The sequence below is a fragment of the Thunnus maccoyii genome, chromosome 15 (assembly GCF_910596095.1).
Source record: "Thunnus maccoyii chromosome 15, fThuMac1.1, whole genome shotgun sequence".
Taxonomy (NCBI): domain Eukaryota; kingdom Metazoa; phylum Chordata; class Actinopteri; order Scombriformes; family Scombridae; genus Thunnus; species Thunnus maccoyii.
This window is the reverse complement of record NC_056547.1, coordinates 1539864-1553790: the sequence shown is the minus strand read 5'-3', so window position 1 is coordinate 1553790 and position 13927 is coordinate 1539864. Positions and strand designations below refer to the sequence as shown.

Below are 13927 nucleotides of genomic sequence, written 5' to 3'. Positions count from 1 at the left end.
CAATGTTTCTACTGTTTCCACTTTCCTCACATAAACCTTCTAAAAACTTCAGAAACTGCTGGTTTGAGGGGGGGCTACCAACTCAGCCGGTAAGTTTACAGGAATTTGCAAAATTTTAAGTCTTAAAACAGTCAGGTACCTTTGACTTTTACTCTGAAGGCCAGTGGAGTATACCGGAAGTTGTGTTTTTGTTTCCGGATCTTTGGCGAAACACAGGGGAGCGAGCATGTTAAAAAAAAAAAAGTAAACAACAGAAAAGGCTTCAGAGTTTAGTTCTCTCTTCTTTGACTCTACAATCTGTGGAAAATGTCCAGATTTCAGGAACTTAAAGATTTATTCAAACAGCGGCTGATAAATGCGGCTCGCGGTGATTTGTTTGGATATTTCGAGAGATCGATATCTGGAATTGAAAAGGAGATCGATCACAAACGGAAACTGCTGGATATGGTTTTAAACCCCGACATGAAGCTGCAGAGAGCAGGTTTGTTTTCTTTCTGCTGCTTCTGGACTTTATTACTGCCTGTTATATATTGATTATTCTCTGTATGGGTCGTTTTGTTGGCGCTTCTTTTTTCCTTTTTTTTTTTGTTAAAGTTCAAACTCCAGTGGTGGTGGAAGTATTGAGATCCTTTATTTCAGTAAAAGTACCAAATACTCCATTACAAGTAAAAGTCTGCATGAAAAATCCTCCTACAGTAAAAGTACATAAGTATTATGAGCTTGATGTAGTTAAAGTATTGCAGTAAAAGTAGTGGTTTGGTCCCTCTGACTGATATATTATTATATATGACATCATTAGATTATTAATAGTGAAGCATCAGTGTTAGAGCAGCATGTTACTGTTGTAGCTGCTGGAGGTGGAGCTAGTTTACACTACTTTATATACAGTTAGCTAGTTTAGTCCAGTGGTTCCATATTTCCATTAAGTGTATAATATTTCCCTCTGAAATGTAGTGGAGTGGAAGTATACAGTAGCATCAAATAGAAACAGTCGAGTAAAGTACATGTGCCTCAAAATTGTACTTAGGTACAGTACTTAAGTAAATGTACTTAGTTAGCTTTCCACCACTGACAAACTCTCAAGACAACAAAAGATTTTATAATGTTGAGTCGTGTGAGGAGCAGGGCCAGATTAACCTCTATGGGGCGTCGGGGAAAAAGCTTGTTGTTGGGGCCCCTATTGACCCCCAGTAAACAGGGTAGAACTCTAAAGATGAAATGATTACATGATTTTTTTGAATCTTAATTAATACAAATTAAAAATTAATAATTAGTCTACAGCTGTCACTAAGGATTATTCTCATCATGTATTAATCTCTTGATTACTTTCTCAATTAATCAATTACAGTGGAAACCACTTATAGTGATCACATCCGTCCAGGTCAAATTGATCACTATAAGCGGATGATTATTATAACCAATTTTTGTTTCTTTTTTTCTTAATTTCTCATGCAGATTACCATCTAATTGAGATTTGTATATTTATTAGATGAATGTATAGTAATGAAACACACATTGTCTCTATTTACTGAATTTTACTGACTGCTTCAAAATACAGAACAGCTGTTTCAAACGCTTGTTGTTTCACTGCTTCATCTCGTTGACTCGTTTTTGGCAGCTTGTCAAAAGTTTAGAGGAGACTACGTTTTCCCTTCATGATTTCATTGTGCACGTACCTCCAGCCTCAGATCACCAGCTGGCAGCGGACGGGTTGTGCGTTGTGTGTTTAGGCTGCGGGGGCGGGGGCTGTAAGAGCACCGCAGAAAGTTGAACCAAAATCAACTTTTGTAGAAATGCAACCTGTAACCCTGTACGACCCTGTACGACCTATCTCTCGATAGAGAGAGAGAGAAGCAGTGGAAGAGCAAGCTAGAGAATGGACGAGGAGAGCGAGCAGTGGTAGCAAGAAAGCTGGTGAATGAGAGGAATAACATGTTATTTTCTGATTGTTTCACAGCGGTTACAAATAAACACGCCCATACCCTGCACCTCCACACAAACCTGCGTTCGCATTCACCATTTCTCAGAGCCAGTGGTTACAGTCCAAAACCAAAAGTTTTTTGTTAATTTGAAGATCTGGTTTTGTGTTTTACATCTACTTAGGAACTCCATGGTTTTTGTGACTACATTCATTATCCTTACCCTACACTGAGATTTACCATGGAGTATAGTCAAGAGAAAATTCACTCTTTGGATTTATTGGTATCTGTGAATGAGAATGGAGAACTTGATACCTCTATATTTCAAAAAGATACTGACAGAAACTTTATCTTACATGCCTAAAGTCCTAAGGAAATGCTGGCCAACATCAACAATGGGCAGTTTGTAATCGAGACAGTGATTTTGATGTCAAAGCAAGAGAAATGAAGGCAAGATTTATCCAAAGAGGTTACAAAGACCATGTTATTGATACAGCTATCAACAAGTCTAGTTTCCTAAATAAAGAATAATTATATCAGTCTAGACCTGCCCCAAAAATTGAATTGAATTGAATTACATTGCTCATCTCATAGACATAAAGACAACAGAGTTCCTTTTGTGTCTGAATACAATACTACAATAACCCTCTGTATCTCTGGAAGGTTTAATAACATAATCAAAAAAAACACTGGGATCTACTGAAATGTGACTCTTCTTTGCAGCATATTTCCAACATTTTGTTATAAAAGGGGTAGAATATGTGGGACTTTACTGTGACAACTATGTATGGAGAACCTATGAAAAAAACTGTCCCTATAAGGAAGTATATGGAAATTATAAATGTGGTAGATTTACAGATTGCTCTAACACTTATGATATTAATTAATATTATTAACTATATGTCTACACATCATCTAATATGCCAATGTGTTCATGTGGCTTTATATATGTAGGCCAGACGAAGCTGAAGTTGAGAATAGCTGAACATAAAGCAGCTATAAGATATAAAAACATGGATTACGCTATTGTGAGGCACTACAAGGAAAGAAACCATGGTTCTGCTGCCTCCAATAAATTCGTTGGGATCGATAGTCACTTCTAACCATGGGGGTGGCAATATATATGGCATATATATCATGAATCAGTTATTGGAAAGGGAAGCATATTGGATATTTTTGTGACAGATTGATGGATGACAGCTGTTCTTTGATGATAAAAAATCAGGAGTCAGAGGTCCAAGCAACAAAGTGTTCTTTAATGCTGACAAAAAAGGAGAGCAAACAGTACATACAAGATGAACCAGGTTGCTCTGAAGTTTCTTGCCTTCAGGACGTAGTTTTTATACCCTTGGGTCTGCATAGGTCACACCTATTGTCCATCCTCTTTATCTTTGGCCAATTACACCATTGTATTTTATTTTAATTATTAAGTTATTCTGGCCACTTTACACCCTTATTTCTTGATCTTATTTCTTCTATTTTTAAAAAAGGTGAAGACTTTAATGCAGACCCAAGCAAAGTGACATGTAATACAAACACACTCAAATTTATCCAGTGTATGATTATGATTCTTTTACCGTGCTTCTACACCTATATCGTGATTAAATGTTATTTATGAGATTACAGATACATCATCAATAAGACTTTAACACACTATTACTTATAATGTTTATGAATCACCCTGAATAGCTTAATATTGTCTGTTAGCACACCATGACTCTCAATGAAAATACACCACAATATATACTCTCAACTCTTTGGAGTCACATGGGTTGAATAAGGCATTAGACTTGAGTCCATTTTTGTAACTTGTGCTTGTATCTACATTGTTTTTCTGTGCTTACAGGTGATCTCATATGTAAGGAAAAGTTGAGCTACTAAAACCTTGTGGCACCGCCCCTCCCTCCCCTCCCTTGTTTAGACAGGTATATTTCACATCTACTCTGTAATAATGGTGAAAAGTATTATGTATTTTGTATAGTACCTCTTTCTTCTAATATATATATTTTCTACTATTTTTGATATGTATCTTATTACGAGGAAATTCATGTATTTTGTCCTCCATGATATTTATAGTATTTTATGGTAATGTATATATTCTAGATCTACTTTAGTATTAGAGATGAGATAGCCTAACTATGTATTTTGTAGTCTGACATTAATTGTATTTTGTTTTATTATGGAATGGTGCTTATATAATGTAATATTTAGATTTTCTTTGTAATTTTGTATGGTAGAATTATATTTGCTGTTGCCTATCATTATTATTATTGACTTGAAGCAACATGCGAAATGCATAGTTTGCGCCTTTTGTTTTAATGTAATCCATCAATAAAATAAAGTCGATCCTAGTATCCTGGTGTATGTTGGAATATTGTTTTTTGGTTTACTGTTGTTTACTTTGTGCCAGCTGGCACCCAGGAGAGAAGCACTGCTGTGCATGTGGTACCTTCAGTTTTTAGTAAATTAATTATCTTTGGGTTGTCGACAAAACAAAACATTTTAGGTTGCATCTTTGGCTTTGGGAAACAATGATTGGCATTTTTAACCATTTTCTGACGTTTTAAAGACCAAACAACTTAATCAGTTAATCGATAAAATAATTAACAGATTAATCATCAGGTTGTTTTGTCAGAACAGAACAGTCCAAACCCCAAAGATATTCAGTTCACTATCATGTATGACAAAGAAAAGCATTAAATCATCACATTTGAGAAGCTAAAAGCAGCAAATATTTTGGTATTTTTGCTTAAAAAATGACTAAAACAATTATTCAATTACAATTGTATGAAATACTTTGGCAAGGAGGCTCCATTATAGTACAAAAGAGTAAAGATATAAAGAAAGACATAAAATATAATAACAAAATATAGAAGGCAATAATATATATATATAAAACAAGCCGTTGTTTGTAACTCTACAACTCAGTCAGATAACAAACAGCGTAGGAGTAGTCTAGTAGTTAAACAGAATAAAGTACAGACACAAAGACTATGTTGCCACATCTGAATGAGCTGCAAACATGTTATTATATTCACGACATGAAAGTGTGGACTAAACCAGCTGTACAGTATATTAGAAATGTGTCTGCTGAAGATCAGCATGAGGCTAGCCTCGTCAGGTTGCCATAGTGACTTTTATGTAAAAGTGACGTGGGCGTTTATTCAGACATAAAACCAACATGTAAAACATTTACATGGTGAGTTGCATGTTTGAAAGAAGGTGGAGATACAGAAGTAATATCTGTGATTTCAGTGTGAACATGACATTACTTTTCCCTAATGTGTTTGTATTTCAGTGTTCCCTGACGCTCTGCAGCTGTTGGAGAGTAAAGAGGAACAGGAGGAACTCTGGACCAGTCAGGAGGGAGAGCAGCTTCAAGGGCTGGAGGAGGCTGATATCACCGAGTTCACATGCACTCCTGTCCCTGTGAAGAGTGAAGATAATGAAGAGAAACCTCAGTCTTCACAGCTTCATCAAAGACAAACTGAACAGATGGAACCAGAAGCTGATGGAGAGGACTGTGGAGGATCAGAACCAGCCAGGAACTCACATCCACATAGACATTTACAACCAGATACTGGTGACAAGACTTCAGACTCTTCTGAACCTGAAGACAATGATAATGATAATGATGATGATGAGGGCTGTAAGGAAACCAGTAAACCTCAGACAGGTTTAAACTTGCTACATGATGAGGTCCCTGTAAGTGATGTGATATGTAACACCATGAAAAAACTATATACCTGTTGTGACTGCGGTAAAACATTTGTTCGCAAGAGGTCACTGCTGAGCCACATGGCATGTCATACAGGAGAGAAACCATTTAGCTGCTCACTTTGTGGGAAAGGATTTGCCCGCAAGGAGACTCTGAAGGCACATAAGAAACGGCACGCAAGAGTGAAACAATTCAGTTGCTCAGTTTGCAGTCGAACATTTACACAGCCGGGATATCTGACACAACACATGGCCATCCACACAGAGGAGAAACTGTTCAGCTGCAGTGTTTGTGACAAAAGATTCACTTTGCATTCACAGCTGACAACCCACAAATGTCTTGGTGAGTCCTCACAGTTTCATCAAAGTTCTTCTCAAACTGAGAATAGAGAAGCAGAGCCTCCAGCCAGCAGCTCAACTAAACAGATGGAAACAGAAGCTGATGGAGAGGACAGTGGAGGATCAGAACCAGATAGACATTTACAACCTGATACTGAAGACAAGGCTTCAGACACTTTTCAGTTAAAAACTGAAGTCAGAGCTGATTGGAAAGAGGCCAGGGAACCTCAGTCTGGTTTGACCTTCAAAAATAACAAAGACTCTGTCAGTGATGGGAGATCTAATTCTGACAACTCACTCTTTATTTGCTCAGTTTGTGGTAAAACATTTGGTTACAACACAAATTTGCACAAACACATGAGAATTCACACAGGAGAGAGACCATTTAACTGCTCAGTTTGTGATAAAAGTTTTTCTTGGAAGCAAGACTTAACTCGTCACATGAAATATCACTCTGAAGAAAAGTCTTACAGCTGTTCAGTCTGTAACAAACGTTTCAGAAACGGTACAAACCTTATTACGCACATGAGAATCCACACTGGAGAAAAACCCTTTAAATGCTTGGTTTGCAGTAAAACTTTTAGCCGTAAGTTTCTTATGCAGGAACACACAAAACTGCATACAGGGGAAAAATCCTTCAAGTGTGAATTTTGTAACAAAAGTTTCATGCGGAGAACGGCGCTGGTTGTACATACACGGATCCACACAGGTGAAAAACCGTTTGAATGTTCCATTTGTGAGAAGAAATTCAGTCAGGCTTCGACTTTAAAGGCTCACACGAGGACCCACACGGGGGAGAAACCACACAGCTGCTCTGTCTGCGGTAAAAGTTTCATCCAGAGGTCTAACTTGGTGAAACACATGACCTGCCACTCTCAGGAGAAATATTTCAGCTGTAGCATCTGTGATAAAAGATTCACAAAGAGGTCACATCTTAAAAAGCACAGGTGTGATGACGAGAGCAGCGTCAGCAGCAACGAATGAAGCTGCTGCTTCGGAGGAACTGTTCAGCAGTGACGTAAATTTTTCACGAGATTGTGATGGGATCTCAATACGCAAACTAGAATATTTGCCTTTCCTGAAGAAAACGTGTAATTGATGTGTACATTTATCAAAGTTCTGTAAATTGTACAAAACATATTGTAGCATTTGTTTTGAATTTTCCATCTTTAAGGGCTAAGAATAGGGTTATATTGGGTCAAGCATCGGCCTTGAGGTCAAACTAAAATTCTTAAGCGGAAGGAGACATTCTCTCCTGTCCTGGAGACTCAGAGTAACTGTCTGTGATGTTTGGGGAAGCAGAGGCCTTTCTGATAAAGGGTAAATCGGCGTTGCCGTGGTTACCGAGGTCCGAGGGGGCCCTTCCTAGACAACACAGATAGGTGGCTGCATAGATTCCATTGGCATAATCAGACTGCCGTGCTGACGGTGACCTGAAGCTGCGTGCAACGTTACCTGAACTAACACGGGTGAAGTGCAGTGCCTTGTTTAGAAACTAATGAACTTAATTGAACTAATGTAATTATTCATATTGTTGGATGATCTGTTGGGATTAAAGACCTAAAAGTCAGATCTTCATCTCTAGAACAGTAAGAGATTGCATCATGTGCAGACAACCTTGATGTTACTGTTTCTGTTCTCCGCTTGGCCAAGTGTTCAATAAATATTCTCAGCATAAGACATCAAAGGCCTCTGGACACTTTCTTCACTGATGAGTTGACCACTGATCAGTGTTTCTCCACAACAGCATTGCTTGGTAGCTCAACGGAGCACATTTTTATTCCTTTGCCACAGCAACAGCTAACCTGAGGTTCAGGTGTACTCAGTAAAACAATAAAACAGTGCATCTAACCCACTGGGTCTCTGAACTTATATTTCGCATTAACTCTTCATTAACATGTCCCGGCACGTAATGTAGCAACTTACACACATTACCCATTTCACCTCCAGGGAACTACTTCTCAGCCAATTACCCGTTACAGTGGACAACTCCCTCAATAAAACCAGTGCAAAACAATGTACATAAACAGAAACTTATATCTTATATTGTATATATTGCATTTTCACAGTAGATACAAGTGATATAGGTACTATTTTCTGAAAAAAGTATTTTGATGATAGTTAGTATTTAAGGCAAAAATAATGTTCGTCTTTGTTTGTTTGATAAATATTTAAGGTCAAAATTTTAAATGCCAGAATGAACATTACACAAATGACAAAAAGAAAACAGAAAAAGCATTTTACTGTTTTTAAAAGGATGTTATCAGAGTTAAACCAAAGGACATAAACACACAAGGAAAAGTATTAGATATAAAATATTAGTAAAATATTGTATGAGTAAGTTTGTACTCACACATAAATATTTACAAAAACTATTTCACAGTTGTCACACTGTTACACTGATGGAATATAATTCCTATAATATTGTATGTATATATATATATATATATACACACACACATATATATATACAGAACTGTGCAAAAGTTTTAGGCACATTAGATGTTTAGATCTTTATCCTTTATGCAACACTATCAGGGAGGCGTCTGATTGGTCCCTAATTCATTCTGCAACATCACAACAAGCCCAAACATGCAGCCAGAGTCATAAAGAACTATCTTCATCAACAAGAGTCCTGCAACAGATGGTTTGGCCCCCACAGAACCCTGATCTCAACATCATGGAGTCAGTCTGGGATTATATGAAGAGACAGAAGAACTGTGGCAACTTCTCCAAGATGCAGGAACAACCGACCTGCCAAGTACCTGAAACACTGTGGAGAACTGCTGCTGTTTAAAAGACAAAGCTGCTCACAACAAATAATGATTTCATTTAGGTTTCTTCTGTTTACTGCACTTTGTATGAAGTTAATTGATAAATAAAAACTATTCATGGCATTATCTTTGAAAGCATCCTCACTTTACTTTTAGTGCCTAAAACTTTTGCACAGTACTGTATGTATCTGTGTGTGTGTGTGTGTGTGTGTACAGTGCTGCTTGAAAGTTTGTGAACCCTTCATGTGACCTAAAACGTGATCAGATTTCTATTCAAGTCCTAAAACTAGATTAAGGGACATCAGGGACATCACTGATTAAAAATATTTTAACCAATAATGCAGAAGACAATGGAAGCGACAGGTTATTCGCTATTGAAGGCTGCAGCAATTTTGATTCATTGTTAATTAATTGTTGATATATCGAACACATCTAGTCTGATCTAATTTATGTCCTAATGAAGCTGGAAGTTGTGCAGCTGTTTGCTGTGTTTAATACTTGAATACTTTGGATTTTGTCGGGCCAGTTGTTGAATAGACCGCAACAGACCAGAGGGGGAGCTTCGTAATTTTAAATTAAATCGTTATATTGTGATTTTTAATTTATCATTAAGTGTTTATTTTATCTGTTCTTTAAACTCCTAATTAAGCCTGTTCATGTCAGTGGTTAAAATGGTTTTATAATGCAAAAAAATCCAGCGTATTTCATAAATTAGTAATGATTAACCAATAATTGATTAAAGAAATTGCTTAAAATTCGTTTAGACACAAAAACCATGCATACGCCTTTTCCTGCACACAAACTGGTGTTTATAAAAGCAGAGTGTGCGGTGAGAATGTGAACACTTCAGCTGACTTCAGATCAGTGCACATGTTTCTCTAAAGCAATGTCAGGGTGATGTGATGAGGTGGAGATGAAATATAAGGTGAAAATCTTTTAGTAAAATATTGTTTAGGTTGATTATCATTGTTATTATTGTTGTTATTATGCTTCTCTGTGTCTCTCTCTCACCCGAAGATATTCAGTTTATCATCATGTTCCACAATCTGACCAGCTTATTCCTTCATTTTTGCTTAAAAAGTGAGTAAAACAATTTTTTGATTATGAAAATAGTTACTGATTAATCTTCCCTCAATCGACTAATCAATGAATCAACTAACCTTGCAGCTCTGGAAAGAGGATTTTATTTGAATAACTTTTACAGACTTGAGTTAAAACACAGTAACACCACAAGAAATAAAGCAAAAATTAGAAGAAAGCTCCATTTAAAACTTTGTGTCTAATGTTTTTTTTTTTGGTATTTTATTCTGTCCTATCATCTCGCAACCCCTTGTGGGGATCCCAACCACTGTTTTATATGAATATTAATGAGCCTCATGGTGGGAAGTGAACTGACAGGAAAGTGATCTGATTGGATCAAACTGCCTTATGAAGCTTTTCTTCACTGTTTAACTGACTGCAAAAGAAAAAGAAGGAAAACAAGTGAAATCAAGTCGTCTTTAATCAACTTAACAAGAAAAGAATCAACTATTGCTGTAAAGTTTACAAGAAACCAAACTTTCAGCTTATCTTGCAAAAAAACAAAAATCTACTACATCATGTTAACAGAAATAAAATTTCATTCACAGAAAGCAACAATAACAGATGAGTCACACAAAATCAATGTCTGAACCACTCAGAGGAGTTGTGATTTAAGATATTTGGGCATAGACATGTTTTACATTAAGACCTTTGGTTCTCACTGAGAGATTTGAACTTATAATACAGTTTTTAAAGTTTTAACAAGACAATCAAGAAAAAACTTCCAAAAACATTTCTACATATACTGACTGACAACTGACAGAAACTGTTAATAACTTGTCAGAGACTAGTTTCATATGAAGACAAAAATGTCAGATACAACACATGCTGAATAATAGTGGAGCGATGTAGTGCCGCTGCTCGTTCTTCTAAAAGCGTAATGAGCGTCATCATGCATATTCAAGATTTTGTTCTTTAGTTCAGGAAAGCTATGAAAAACCCTTTTTATATATTTTTTCTTCTTTGGAGGTTGTTTAACCCTTACATACTGTTCAGGTCAAATGTGACCCATATTTACATTTGATAGCAGTAAAAACTCCCTTTACTTTAGTAAGTGTTGAGTTTTCCCAAAAGTGACCTGGATTAAACAAAAATGGAAATAATATTTCAACTTTTATTATTTGTGCGCAGCTGTCATACATTTTTTTAGACCAGTGGTTCCCAACTTTGGTTGGTGGTCGCTGGATTAATGAAAAGGGTCTCAAGATAATTGGATAGATAGTTATTCCAATAAAACAAAATGAGTCCTCTTTCTAGAGCTGCACAGTTAGTTGATTAATTGATTAGGTGATTGACAGAAGATTAATTGGCGACTATTTTGATAATTAAAAGATTGTTTTACTCACTTTTTAAGGAAAAATGAAAAAATTAATCACCTTGTTTGTCAAACATGATGAACTGAACATCATTTGGTTTTGGACTGTTAGACAAATCTAGTCATTTGAAGATGTAACCTTGGGACTGTGGGGAACTTAAAATAAGGCAAAGTCTACCAGGGACCCCTCGTCACATGTTTCAGTTAATCATTTTGTCCATAAAATGACAGAAAAATAACGAAAAGTATTCATTAAAGATGTAGCCCAAGGTTACATCTTCAAATGTTTGGTTTTGTCTAATAGTCCCAAACCCAAAGATATTCAATTTATCATCATTTATCAATAACTCATCGCATTTGAGGAGTGTAACAAAGAGTGTAAAAACCTGAAGAATACACTCTCTGCTCTCTGAAAGCTTCATTACACACCCATTTATGAATAAACATGGGTTGTGTTTCAGAAGTTTGGTATGGAGACTAATTATGAGGAGATAAGGTAAAGAGTCAGAATATGAACAGTATATAAGGGTTTAAAGTGGCCCTGATGTTTTCCACTCATTCTGATTCTTTCGGCAGAAACTGATCAGCTGGTTTCCGCCCGACATACGTTTTCATGTGCTGAATCCACTTTCCTTTGTTAAAGTAAACTGCTCTACAGAAAGGACAGATGAAAGGTCTGTGGTTTCCTGCATGAGTCCTCAAGTGAACTAGCACATCCTTATTGCTCTTGAATTTTCTGGTGCACATAGGGCAATCACTGAGTCTCTCTGTAGAGTGGCTCCTCATGTGGTAACTGAGACGTGCACGATAGGCAAACCTTTTGTCACACTGAGTGCACCTGAATGGTTTATCTGCTCTGTGATATTGACTGTGTTGCCTTAAGTCAACGTCGTGACAAAAAGCAGCACCGCAGAACTGGCATCTGTACTTTTTCCCTTCTAAATAAGTTCTCATGTGCATCTCCACTGCTGCCTGTGTAACAAATCTTCTGCCACACTCGGGGCAGCTGAATGGTCTCTTATCTTTCACTGGTTCCTCGGGCACCTCATCATCACTGATTTCAACTTCAAGTTCAGGATGCTTGTCATACTTATGCCTTTTGAGCTCACTGTAAGAAGAGAATATGTCGCCACAGTCGCTGCAGCTGATTTCCTTCATGAAGTGGCGTTTCATGTGTTGTTTCAGACCGTTCTCTGATGCAGATTTTTTACCACAAACTGAGCAACCGTACAGTTTCTCTCTTTTATAACTATAATCTCTCCTATCACTTACAGGGACTCTCTTACTTTTCAGACAGTTTAAATCTGACTGAGGTTCTTTGTTCTTCATCCCGTCATCACCATTCCTTCCATATTCAGGAGTCTCATCAGCAGTATCTGGTTGTAAATGTCTATCTGGATCTGGTTCTAGTCCTCCACAGTCCTCTTCATCAGCTTCTGTTTCCATCTGCTCAGCTGAGCTGCTGGCTGGAGGACTTGGATGAAGCTGTGAGGACTGAGGTTTCTCTTCATCATCTTCGCTCTTCACAAGGACAGGAGTGACTGTGAACTGGTTGATATCAGCCTCCTCCAGCCCTTGAAGCGCTGCTGCTCTTTTCTCCTTGATTCGGCTTTTATAAAGCTTATAGTACTTATCACGACTACATTTGTGGTTTTTAACCTGATAAGGCCAGGTGAAGCTTCGGTAACAATAACGACAACTGTATGGTCTCTCCCCTGTGTGCATCGCTATGTGTGGTATCAGATGTGACCTGCAGAAAATTGCTTTATCACAAAATGGGCAACTTAATTTCTTCTCTGAATGAGCTCTCTCATGTCTCTTCAGAGCATGAAAAGTGGCAAAATTTTTTTTACACTCAGGGCAGGAAAATGAACTAAATAAGTTTTGGCCATCTCCACATCTCAACTCACTTATACGGACAGAGTTCCTCACTGGTTTTGTTTCTCCACCATTCAGTTGTGAGGATTTACCAACACATTTATGTCTCCTGAGCTGGATACGCCAGGTGAATCTTTTTTCACAAATATGGCAACTGAATTGTTTCTCCTCTGCGTGATCACCCATGTGGATTGTCAGATATATCTTATGTGTAAATGTTTCATTACATAACGGGCAACTAAAGGAGTTCGTTCCTGTATGTTGACTCAATGTCATGTGTCTCTGCAGACTTTCGTCGCTGTCAAATTTTTTATCACACTGAGAGCAGATGAACGAGTTGTTGCCAGTATTAAATTTCATATCATTAAGAAAGATTTCTTTATTCTTCAGAGAGTTTAAATCTGACCAGATCTGAGGTTCTCTGGTTTCCGTCCATTCACCATCACTAACGTCGGTCTCAGAAGAGTTTAAAATCTTGTCATCAGTATCTGGTTGTAAATGTCTATAAAGATGTGAGTTCCTGGCTGGTTCTGATCCTCCACAGTCCTCTCCATCAGCTTCTGTTTCCATCTGTTCAGTTGAGCTGCTGGCTACAGGCTCTGCTTCTCTGTTCCACTCAGTTTGTTTTAGACTCTTCATTGACACAGGAGAGGATGGGATATCAACACCAACCAGCCCTTGAAGCTGCTCTCCCTCCTGATTGGTCCAGAGTTCCTCTTGTTCCTCTTTAATGTGTGGGGGCTCTGGGTCCTCCTGGTGCAGACTGGAACTCCTCCCCTGCTGCTCAGGTGGAACCTCTTCTTTACTCTCCAACAGCTGCTGGACATCTGCAGAAAACAGGAAACCAATGAGATGTTAAAAAGGTCAAGTCAGCAATTCTTATCCAATAAAATATTTATTTCCTT

The 13927-nt window shown here is 37.6% G+C and overlaps 2 protein-coding genes across 4 annotated transcripts in view; one reads left to right on the top strand and one right to left on the bottom strand.

The window, feature by feature from the left end:
- Positions 1 to 217: 217 nt before the first annotated feature.
- LOC121913148 (zinc finger protein 345-like) lies at positions 218 to 8170 on the top strand. 2 transcript variants are annotated; one of them, XR_006100219.1, is made up of 3 exons: positions 218 to 481; positions 3766 to 3844; positions 5218 to 5301. XR_006100219.1 is itself a non-coding variant. In XM_042435829.1 (2 exons), exons 1-2 carry the CDS (start codon positions 307 to 309, stop codon positions 6957 to 6959), a joined length of 1917 nt encoding a protein of 638 aa, XP_042291763.1. In that variant the 5' UTR covers positions 218 to 306; the 3' UTR covers positions 6960 to 8170. The 2 variants fall into 2 exon arrangements, 1 of the variants encoding a protein (XP_042291763.1); XM_042435829.1 differs by lacking the exon at positions 3766 to 3844 and having other exon boundaries at positions 5218 to 8170.
- Positions 8171 to 11124: 2954 nt separating this feature from the next.
- LOC121913141 (zinc finger protein 135-like) overlaps positions 11125 to 13927 on the bottom strand; it is a 33403-nt gene continuing 30600 nt past the window's right edge. For both annotated transcript variants that reach the window (XM_042435820.1, XM_042435819.1), the window contains exon 2: positions 11125 to 13849. In XM_042435820.1, the coding sequence (XP_042291754.1) occupies positions 11700 to 13849 (2150 nt within the window). In that variant the 3' untranslated portion in view covers positions 11125 to 11699. The remainder of the gene's footprint in view (positions 13850 to 13927) is intronic.